A 12,149-nucleotide genomic window follows, 5' to 3' on the forward strand; every position below is an offset into this window, starting at 1 on the left:
ATGCACGAAAAATGCTGTCTCGGTATGTAGCCCCCCAGGTTTGGAGATCCAACCTGAGTGTCGAGATGCCACATCCACTGCTGTTCTCGTCAAAGCTGGTCGCCATATTAAACCTGACGGAATCGGCGACGCTCCGCGGTAGCAATCGCGAGGGGCCCCTCCAAAACAAATCCCGATTTACACCTTCATTCCCCTAATTCACCCCGGGAATCATTTATGCATCGGACTGAATAAGTCAGTCTTTTCTCAGACAGGAGTTGTCTGGGAAGGAGATTTAGTTTTAGTGTTTGAGAGATGAGTACTTTGACCCAGCGGAGCTCCGGCCTGGTGCAAAGACGCACCGAGGCTTCGCGCAGCGCTGCGGCCGCAGACAGAGACCGCGGATCCGGCGACGAGGACTACGAGCCCCGCCGTGGAGACGAGCAGGACGATGATGACAGCGGTGATTCCAAGGAAACCAGACTGACCCTGATGGAGGAAGTACTGCTGTTGGGCTTGAAAGACCGCGAGGTTGTTGCCGTTTTGCTTTATTTTGATTAGTAACGTTAGTTGACTGTAGTCGATGTTTAGCCCTTTTTCTCCTCTTCACTCACCACGATCACTCCCAGTTGATAATTGAGCTCTTTAAAGAAAGAAGGAGCTGAAAACAATAAGGTTTTTTTATTTTTATTTTAGCCCACTTTTTGTTTAAAGTCAGCCACATGATTGTTGATGCAATGTAGCTTTTAGCTTGCCTTGAACTGCATTATAAGTTATCTCTCTGGCCCACCAGACTGTCGTAACAAATCATAGTTAAGTGAACTAAGTTACATCAGTTAAAAAACAGACTAACTCTCTAATATACAAATATAGACTGTTTCGTGTAGCGTAAGGTAGCCTAAGCAGGGTGACGTTTTGATGCCATTTTCACATGAAATATATAATGATAGTTTTTTATACAATATATAACTGATAAGAGTATGCATTTTAAGAAGTTGTGTATATTGATATAAGTTAAAAGATGCATGCCCTCATCCCCCACTGGGACCCCTGTCCTTGTCACTAGACGCCCACATGTACACATTCTTAAGAAGCGTCCAGATATGCTTAACATAAGCATTTTGGAACAAGTCTTATCAGAAACATAGGTCTTAAGACCACTACTAAGAAGTTTTGCTAACACTTTATTTTAAGGTGTTCTTGTTACACGTTACATGTACCTACTATTATAATAACAATAAATTATGCATAATTACATAATTACAAGTAACACTAACCCCAACCCTATACATATAGATAATTAAGACTACTCAGAACTTAAATGTATAATTACACCGTAACAAGGACACCTTAAAATAAAGTGTAACTGAAGTTTTTATTGTTTTATTTTCCTGATAATGACATCACTCGCTGCAATGTGATGAGGTTATGTGATAACGGTGTAGCCATACTGCTGTTTTTTACAGTGTGTGATGCACAGTATTCAGTAAGTAGTAAGCTAGTTTTCCATTGTGATTATAGCCATTCATTAGGAGGGACGTCACCAATATGGAGGATCTGTTTGAAAAATAAAATACATGGATCATTGATAGGTAAATATTATCTCCCCAATTCTATGCAGAACACTCATAGATGCCACAATGTTGAATTAACTAATACGACTGTCTAAAGGGGAAGAGGCCTAGAATTAGCCAGTTTGGCTGTGAGATGCCTGCTGTAATTGTGTTGACTGACCCTTAAAGGGGACCGATTATGCAAAAATCACTTATATAAGGTGTTTGAACACAGTTGTGTGGCCGCAATGTGTGAAAACAACCAACCTATAATGGTAAAAATCCACCCACTCATTTATTTATAATCTAAAAAAAAATCATAATCAGGCTCTCAGAATAAGCAGTTTCAGATTATCCCTCTGTTCACGTCACTGAGGGGAAAAAGTCCCACCCAATTGTGACGCTGCACTATAGACACAGCCCTGAGTGAGAAGCTGCGGTCCGCCTCCGTCGGTAATGATTACTTGCTGTAGTTGCTGAAAATATACAATGTCAGCGCCAAAGACGCATTTCAAGTGTTGTTTTGGGATGCACTAACAAACATAGGAGTCTCCATAGACTCCCTCCATCTGAGCCGCTGAGGACACTGTGGTCAAGTTTCATTGTCTAAGGAAATGTCCCAGAAAAAATTGGTTAAGCCCCCAATATGTGTAGGGATCAATACCAACGCTTTGTGCTCGAATGTCAGCTCCAGACAAAGCAAGTATCACGCGTTTGTTTTCCAAATTGCCTTTCTGAAAGAGCTTCTTGGCACTCTGTAAGGCTATTGATGCTAACAGCTACCATTGTCTCTGCCTGTTTTCACTGCAGCTGCCCATGAATGATGGTGAATAGGAATGTGGTAGTTAAAAGTTGCATATTAAAGCAATGTGAGTCGATCGCTTCAGTTTGTTGAGCTCATAATCACGAGTGGGACTTATAAAGTTGGTGATAGCATGCCATGCACCATGAGACCAGCTATGTTGTTATATTTATCGCGCTGTGCTCCCTGTCTGTGTAATTCACAAACGGGAATTTATTATGCACAGTACAATCAGATGACTGACTTTTAAACAGAGGACGTTTTCTGTAAAGATAACAGGCTTGTACTAATAGTGAAATATTTATTTGCAAAGGCTAGCGAGCTTGAGATCTTGAAGCTCCGCCCTCTTTTCTGGGAGCACCAGCTCATTTGCATTAAAGCAACATACTCAAATACAGCGCGTTTTGGCTTCATTTGTCAATAAATTTATAGAATGTTCTACATTTAGCTTTTCCTTGACCTATCAAACATGGAATCATTCTGTCTTATTTTCTTTCTACAAGAGATTTGCAAATTTATATATATATATAGTTTCTTCCCCTGTTGTTATGTTTAGGATGTTTATGATCCATTCAGCATCTTACATTGATCATGAAAGTGTCATACGCTTTAGAGTTTGTTCACTATGTTAGTTTTGTAAAGGTGGATAACTTTCCTTTTGTTTTTAACAGCACTGCACCAGAAAATTATTACAGAAGGTCTTATATCCTGGGTTTTATGTCCCTGCCATTTTCAGTTATTGAATATCATGTAGAGCCCTATACAGAGACCTCACTTAAGATTTGCTTATCTGCATGAAAAGCAGCAGAAAGGATAAATGGCTTAACTTAACATGTCCCAGTACTACAGTTTGCTCATGCTTATGGGTGGCACAAAATTTACAGAAACATTGTCAACAAACAAACACTTTAGAGTCTGGCTATTGGTTCTGTTGCTTGATTGGGAGAATCTTACAGAACCTATCAGAAACATGTAGGTCATATTTTACTCCAAAATCAAAAGAAAAAAAAATTGTGATGCAAGTAATGCCATGTTACCTTATTACATCACAATAATGCATTTTGGTAATGTGAATAATTATGAGCTGCAAACACCAAACTATAATCTTAAACCTGTAATGTGTAAAATAAATTTAATAATATTTCGCAATATGTCAACAAGGACACAGACTGGGTCGTGTTACCTGGACACCTTGACATTTTTAACCCTGTTAATGCTGTTATCAGAGCTCAAGTATCTAGTTTACTCCCATGACAGAGAACTTACGTACAGTGTCAACAAAACAACTATGACAGACTTTTGTGAGCCTGACTGTTGTGTTCTTCAAAGAAGCAATATTTTAATTGTCCAATGCATTCATTTTAATTACTTATTTTTGAAAAGACAAGATACTGAAGTCATTCAGGCTTTTCCATACTTTTATCTTGCCAGTCTGTCATTCTAGCAATGTCATCAATCAAAGGATCACATATAGTCGTGATATGTTTAACATCTACTCTACCGTTCAAAAGTTTGGGGCCGGTAACACATTTGAAAAATGTTTTGAAAGAAGGCTCTTCTCACAGAGGATGCATTCATTTGATCAGCAATACAGTCAAATAAAAACACTGAATAATTTATTAATTTTAATATGCTGATTAGGTGCTCAAGAAGAATTAGTTATTACTAACAATGTTGAAAACAGTTGTGATGCATAATATTTTTGTGGAAACAGTGATGCACATTTCTCAGGATTCTTTAATGAATAGTAAGACCAGTATTTATTTGAATTTATATATATTGGTCAATTTCTTTCAGATAAAGTATCCAGTAATTCTTAACGAGTGTAAGGCTATTTGTTTTTTTTTTTTAATAAGCCAAGCAGAATTCCAGCTAAACTTGATCATTATGCTCTTTTGTTTTATGAAAAAAGCAGCTTTGACATTTGATGGCAATTTTAAGTTCCACTGGGGGGAAGAAAGTTCAGTTTTAGGGATGTGGTTGGATAAATGATGACATAATTTTCCGTTTTTCTCATTTGTCCCACTTTATCCTTTGATTTGGCAATGTTAGATGTGATTTCTGTTTTCCTTTTTTTTTTTTTTTTTCTTCCATTCAAAATCAACAGCTTCCTGTATTTGAATGAACTTGACAGTGCAACATGAACTGCCATGATACAGGTCATTGAGAACACAGAATGATATAGCATTGTGCTTTTATCACTCTTTGAGTTTTTTGCATGCACTCCACTTCACGTGCAGAGCATTGCCTGTGTTGCCAGTGCCTTGAAAGAGGCCTGTTGTTTCCCAGTAGTGGCCTCTGGGACAAGAGACTGGACTTCACAAAGCAGGCCTTGTTAATACTGGAGAGATCCATTGCTCACTTCATCCACTGCTAACCATGACACTGCACAAACTAAAATGTTCTTAGAAATTCACAATTTTAATTGAATAAGAGAAGGTGAAATTTACTGAATTACAAAATGCAATTGTCACACAGGATTGTGTTGTAGTCCAACACATATTGTCACAAAACTAATTATTATTATTGTTTTGCCTGTTTATGCCTATGTATTTTTTAGTTTGTGCAGTACTTTTTTTTTAACATCAACTAGCCATATATATATATATATATATGTAGTTTTTTTGTTTCCCCATTTATGACAATTCTTAAATATACATTCGAATTACAGTTCACTTTTTTGGAGTGGGATTTGTTTCTCATTTGTGCCGACTTAAATTATATCCTTGTGTGATCCTTTGGTCTTTACACAAAACAACTGGAGTCCATATTAGCAGTGTTTATCATTTTGAGTCATCTGTAAACTGTGTTTGAACATTTTTCTTTGTTCACAAAACATTTAATTGGAAGTTTTAGTTACTCTGGAGCTCTGAACTTCGATGGGGCATGTATATTGACTTTCTTTATTTTGCTTTTGTGCAAGGGCTACACCTCCTTCTGGAATGACTGCATTTCATCAGGCCTGCGGGGCTGCATGCTCATTGAGCTGGCCTTACGAGGGAGACTGCAGCTGGAGGCCTGTGGCATGAGGAGGAAAAGCCTGCTTGCCCGGAAGGTAAGACACACTGTTCAGTTCTCTGGAAATTATCATATGATGGGGAGAGGCTTCCTGTTTTGTATCCCTCCCTCAGTTCTACAAGCATTTATAGGGATGGTTCACCCAAAAATTAAATTGTTGTCATCATTTACTCACCCTCATGTCATTCCAAACCTTCATTCTTCTGGTGTTCAAACAACAGTGGATCCCATTTACTTTCGTTGTATGGACAAATGTAATGTAAGACTAACATTTGGCTGTACTAATGGTGAATGTTTCTACAATCACAACTGGACCGAACAAATTGAGAAGATATATTCTTTATGTGCTTGTAAAATTCAGTGTTAGTACATTTGCAATTGCGTAGGTCACTTCCTACCACAAGAGGGAGCTCTTTGATATTAATTGTGTGTCAGCTCAGATGTATCCCTAGAAAATGCTTAATTAATAATCATTTAATTTATGAGATAAAACTCATTGGTCTTCAGTTAAGTAGTTTATCTCCTTCACATGATTTTATCCTCTTGAGTTCACTGCCTTGATGTAAGTGGTGCTTTGTGCTTTGGGGTGTTTTAATGTGTTCAGTGATGTGTTTCTTGTGTTGTTGTTTTTTTTAGGTTATATGTAAGTCTGATGCTCCGACAGGGGATGTGCTATTGGATGAGGCTCTGAAACACATAAAAGACACTCAACCACCCGAAACCGTGCAGAGCTGGATAGAGTTACTCAGTGGTGAGTTTTGCACAGATCATTTAAGTTTATCAATCTTTTCAGTTATTTATTCTGATTACCTCGATACCTTACTTTGGCTTTAGAGTACAACATAAACATTTCTCTTTAAACTCGTTAATTATTATTTATTATAGTGGTTGTAAACAAGACTCATATTTATTGATTATATACTACTGTTCAAAGGTTTGTGGGTGATAAGTTTTTTTTTTATGTTCATGAAAGAAGTCACTTGTTCTCACCAAGGCTTCTTTTATTTGATCTAAAATACAATAAAAACAGTAATTGAAAATTAATTTCTATTTTAATATATTTTCAGCAGCCATTGCTCCAGTCTTCAGTGTCACATGATTTTGTAATCTTTATTATTATCAATGTTAAAAACAGTTGTGCTGCTTAAAGGGATAGTTCACCCAAAAATGAAAATCACCCCACAATTTACTCCCCATCAAGCCATCCTAGGTGTATATTACTTTCTTCTTTCAGACAAATACAGTTGGAGTCATATTAAAAAATGTCCTGGCTCTTCCAAGCTTTTTAATGGCAGTGAATGGGGGTTGAGATTTTGAAGGCCAAAAAAGTGCATCCATCCATCATAAAAGTACTTTTTTAATTTAAGTCTGATTGTATTCGTCTGAAGAAAGTTATATACACCTAGTCAATCATGGGGTAATTTTCATTTTTGGGTGAACTTTGTGGGATTATTATATTATTTTGTGGGAACCATGATACTTTTTTTCAGGATTCTTTGATAAACAGAATGTTGAGATGAACAGCATTTATTTGTATTTATAATCTTTAGTAACATTATAAAATTCTTTGCTGTCACTGTTGATCAATTCCAAGTATCCATGCTGAATAAAGGCATTCATTTCTATCCAAGAAAAATATCTTACTGGCCCCAAACTTTTGAATGGTAGTGTAATTAGATTATATGAAATTGTATTAAATTTAATCATTTTAACCATTGCTACCTTCCAAATGTACTGTGCCTGGTGCACATAAACATGCTGGATCCAGACTCGCTTTGGTCCAGAGTGCGGACTTTGAGAGAGATTTCTGTTACCTACTGTGGCTATGAGCTCATTTGGAAATGTCTCAGCATGGTAAGCCAAAGGGTCAAAGGGTGAGATCAAAGCATCTGAGAGAAGGAGCTGCCGTCCTCATTTATAAAGTGTATAAAAATGTGCTCAGAACTAGATCAGAGCCATAAATTACTACAGGATGATGACTAGCAAATGCTCTACCACAGTCTGCTTTGATCCTGAGATGTCTGTGCTTCTCTGCTTCACCACAGGATCCAACCAACTGAGCTGGTGGTACTCGCTCAAGGGACTGTTGCATGACTTCTGCATTCAAAATTAATGTCAGCAACTTGTGAAAGATTGCAAGCTGCTAATATCTTAAAGAAAATCTATGAAAACTATTAATAATGTAATAATCCTGTAGGAGCTGCTAGCAATAAATGGGACTACACTACTTGAAAAAAATATATTTTTAAATTTATGGATATTGCTTGATATTGGATATTTATTTTTGATTGTTTTTACATTTAGATTACCTTTGCCATCATCTAATGCTCATTTAAAATTAAGTCATTAAAGTCATAAAAAACGTTAATTATGTAATGCCAGTGTTAAATGCAATCTTTAGCAAATCTTAAAATGAATGGCCATACTGTACATTATAATGTTGTTATGCCTAAATAAAAAAAAAAAAATTGTTTTTGTTTTTTTTATTTAGGCATACATAGGCTTGTAGAATTAATATATTGGCCAATTATTAGTTATCTGCCATCATTAAAATATGCAAGCTTATTGATATCAACTGGAAATTTAATAATTGTGCAAAATATTTTTTATAATAAATATACATTTATTATAAGTCCAGCTGTCTTGCCATCACACAGAACAGAAAAAGGTATTTTCAAGAACAGTGTGACCCATTTAAGGAATGCATTACCTTGAATGGACATTCTGACCTTACCATTTGCTAGTATTGTCTGAATAGTTATGAAAAATGTTTTTATTTACATTGCTGATTTAATTAATTTCTCATTTAAATGTTGACAACACCTGTACAAGATGCAATCAGGCCTCATGTGGTCAATTTAATCTCTAAAAATACAGCCCTTATGGGAATTGTACATCTTATGCCCGATTTTATTTTTTTTTGAAGATTTTCTTGACACCTTCTAGAATTGTAAGTTATAGCCATAGCAATTTATCAGGAAAAAAGGATCATATATCACATCTTTGGGAAAGAAAACCTCTATTATGCACTCTATTATGGTCACAAATTGAGTATTTTAGTGATCATTTTGACTATGATAGATTAGTTTAATCTCTGACCTTGTCAAATAAAGTGAATGTCAGTATGTTTGGTGTTTTGCAGGTGAGACATGGAACCCATTGAAGCTTCACTATCAGCTGCGTAACGTCCGAGAGCGCCTGGCTAAGAACCTCGTAGAGAAAGGCGTCCTCACCACTGAGAAACAAAACTTTCTTCTGTTCGACATGACTACACACCCCCTTACCAATAATAATATTAAGCAGCGCCTTATTAAGAAGGTTCAGGAGGCCGTACTGGACAAGTGGGTGAACGACCCTCACCGAATGGATAAGCGCCTTCTGGCCCTTATATTCCTCGCCCATTCCTCTGACGTACTAGAGAACGCGTTCGCACCGCTGCTGGATGACCAGTATGATCTGGCCATGAAGAGAGTACGGCAGCTGCTGGACCTGGAGCCTGAGGGCGAGAGCATGAAGAACAACGCCAATGAGCTGCTGTGGGCTGTGGTGGCTGCCTTCACCAAATGAAGCAGGTTCAGTTCTGATGGATGTGCGATGAAATGTAAAACGGTTGGACTGGTAAAATCAGCTTTGAGAATTGGTTGACCTGGTGTGTCAAAATGGAGTCTCAGTTGTCTTTCCTTGTAGATATTCCTTCCTCGCTACTCTCTCTGCAAGATCTATGATTGGGTTTCTCTTTCGTTTGATAAGGGGACCACTTTATTTTGTCCTCATTGAATCGTTTGTTCAGTTGGATGGAGTTGGGTACCTTCCCACCATGGACTGTTGGAGCATTTACCATTTGCATTGCCACGCAAAATGGCTTTTCTTGTCTGGACATCTGTGTTGGGTGCCTAACAGATTTTACAATTGGAGAATTAAGCAAGGATATATATATTTTTCCTTGTTTTGTTATCAGTTTTGTGCATTTAATTAGAATTGATTAATCTGCGTATGGTACGACTTGACAGATGCTCAAGAAATAAAGTACACTGCAATGCATCATCATTTTTTAATTCAATTTGTCTTCATACTAATAATGAAGCCTGAAAAGAAACCAAAAAGGACAAAATCCTGTTATGATTACATTAGTAGTTTGTAACAAGTGTTAGTGCTAACAGAGTGTGGCATTCACACTACTGAAACAAAAGAATCAAACAGCATTTTGAATGCTAGTAAATGCAAAGCGAAGGGGAAATAGTTCAGGCTGTTTGAGTACCTGTCCAGTATTTACTGGATGTATTATGAGCTTATTTTATTTTTATTATACCATTCCCTCCAATTCCCTCGATTCTTTCCATTCTGTCCATAACACCCCACAACTTCAAACTCTACCTCTTCACACATTTATCGTGGTGATTCCTTCATGAGAATTCTGATTGTTTTAAATGTACTTTTATGTGCCTGAGATTGGTTACAGGATGCATAGCTCTCAAGGTGCAGTATGTCCTTTGTGACGTGGCATTAATGGAGCTAGATTCAGAAATTGGTTGTAACTCATTTCCTCGGAGGCCTCATACCCTTTGTATATGCTACCAGAAACTAAATTTGAGGACCACAAGTGTATAATTCTAAGAAGTCTGTGCTCCCTGAAAATAAAGATATGTATGGCATACAGCTTCATTTTCTTTAGATATTTTTCCACTGATATATAAAAGTCCTCAAGGTTTTAAGGGAGGTTTTATGGAGTTTTGAATGTCATAAGTTTTTCATTTCATGTACTCTCACTTCTAAACAAACATGGGATTTAAAAAGAAATCATAACCTTCAAAAATGTGACTTTTATATGTAAGATTAGATTCCTCCATTTTCTCAAGTCAGTATATTTTTGATAGTATGTTATTATAATTAGCTGATTGGAGGTTGTATGTTAGGATGGATTGGCATTCTGTCACAATCTAGTTGAATCTGTATAGTTTCTTATGTATTCACATTGCACACCATATGAGCAAACTCTGTATCAATCTTCATTTTGCCTGGCATGTCAAAGCTAGCACAAGCATGTCTTAATTTTGTTTTTCACACTATGAAGATGTGTTGAAAAAGCCTTTGTTCAATCATCATATTTCAGTGTTAGTTGTTGTCATTCTGTTGATTTTTATTCCTTTTTATAGCAATAATTTAAAAATCAACATGCTTTTGTTTTGCTGTTTGTTTCTTTCAGAATGATGGTAAATGCTTGCTTCACAATAGTTCATTGTATGTAGCGATTGTTTGGAAGTGTCGACTTAAGACATGGGGATTTTTGAAGTGTCTGAAAAGTGTCTCGGAGTGAAAGAAAATGAAAATCATGTGTGTAGCTTTAGGACTCACTATAAAGGGACCCCAATGTATATACTTTCTTATTACCATGAAATAAACTACGGTCTTAAAAGTGCCTCAAAATCTGTTATTTATTTTGTGAAGAGCCAAGTGCTGCTTTTAATGCATAAGATTTGTTAAATTACTTTTCATTTTTCACGTATGGGAGACAACTTAGGAAGACAAATAGGAAAGGGACGGTTCTAGGGTGAATGGAAACCAGGTGTCCTGACATTTTACCCGTCAGATTTTCCTATCGGGGCTTACTGCGCATGCGCACATCAATATTTTCATCCTTTTTCTCCGGGACTTAGCCCAGAGACATCAATATGTGTCAGAATACCTACAAGTTAAAAACATGGAGCGTTCACAGTTCGCATCTAGAAACACGAGCTGTGCCGCTCTCTCTTCTTTCAAAGCGCACCGGACATGCGCTCAAACATGTATGGCTGTATATCAGTAGCATCCATTCAGCTTGTAGCTGTATTTGACAGTTTGACGGTTTCAGCGCCGACAGCGGACACGCCCCCAGCGTTTGAGAGCAAAGAGTCCTGCTTATTTTTCAAAGATTTTGATAACTTATTTTAGTTAGTTATTTTAGTTTTTTTATCATTCAAATTTGGCGGGGTGCTTAACACATTTTTCTGTTGTGTGACAAACTCAGAACACATATTTTAATATCACTTTACACGGACTTAACTCTGCGGTTTAACGCCACAATTCAGTACTACATCGTTCAGAGTCTTTGTCATGTGTTTCAGCAATACTTTTCTCACATTTGTAATGTGTTTAGAAAGAATTCTCTTTAAACAGACTTTAACAGATATATGAAACCAGTGCTCGAATTGAATCAAGTCTTATGGGGGGTCCCCACCATCAGACTTTTTTTTTTTTTTGGTGGGGGTGGGGGTTAGTCTCGCAATATACAATTTATACAAAATAAACAATATATTTGATCATAATATGCATAACTATATACTATTTAATGTTGCATAACAAAGAGAGATAAGCTACTATTCTTCTTTTAAATGGCTTACTCCAAGTAAAAATGTCTGAGGGACCCCCCTAAGTCTATTTTTTACTTCTTATGGGGGGTCCCTAATGCCTTATGGGGGGTCCCGGATCCCCCCAGCCCCCCTTCAATTCGAGCAGTGTATGAAACTGTTCAAACTGGTGAATTGGTGAAATTTTTGAAAATATTTTTTCAAAGAAGTCTCATATTCTCACCATGGCTGCATTTATTTGTTGAAAAATACAGTAAAAACAGTACCATTGTGAATTATTAGTACAATTTACATTACTTTTTTATTTAAGTGTCAGCATGATCCTTCAGAAATCACTCTAATATGCTGATTTGGTGCAACTAATGTGATGATGCATCCTTGCTGACTAAAAAGTATTAATTTCTTAAACAGACAAAGCGATCGCAGCTCATCTTCATCCAGAATGTTGGACTT

The 12,149-nt window shown here is 36.8% G+C and overlaps 1 protein-coding gene across 1 annotated transcript; it reads left to right on the forward strand.

Annotated features, from left to right (window-relative positions):
* Nucleotides 1-55: 55 nt before the first annotated feature.
* LOC306870563 (Golgi phosphoprotein 3) lies at nucleotides 56-10,772 on the forward strand. The gene is made up of 4 exons (XM_079417922.1): nucleotides 56-510; nucleotides 5,258-5,389; nucleotides 5,989-6,103; nucleotides 8,495-10,772. The coding sequence occupies exons 1-4, from the start codon at nucleotides 295-297 to the stop codon at nucleotides 8,917-8,919; spliced, it is 888 nt and encodes a 295-aa protein (XP_079274048.1). The 5' UTR covers nucleotides 56-294; the 3' UTR covers nucleotides 8,920-10,772.
* Nucleotides 10,773-12,149: the final 1,377 nt, after the last annotated feature.

The sequence above is a fragment of the Barbus barbus genome, assembly GCF_936440315.1.
Source record: "Barbus barbus genome assembly, chromosome: 5".
NCBI lineage: Eukaryota > Metazoa > Chordata > Actinopteri > Cypriniformes > Cyprinidae > Barbus > Barbus barbus.

Excerpts from the sequence above, each read along its gene's own strand:
- LOC306870563 (XM_079417922.1), top strand. The coding sequence starts at position 295 with ATGAGTACTTTGACCCAGCGGAGCTCCGGCCTGGTGCAAAGACGCACC. Across the intron at positions 511-5,257 it reads TGGGCTTGAAAGACCGCGAG|GGCTACACCTCCTTCTGGAA; the intron begins GTTGTTGCCGTT and ends CTTTTGTGCAAG. Across the intron at positions 6,104-8,494 it reads CTGGATAGAGTTACTCAGTG|GTGAGACATGGAACCCATTG; the intron begins GTGAGTTTTGCA and ends GGTGTTTTGCAG.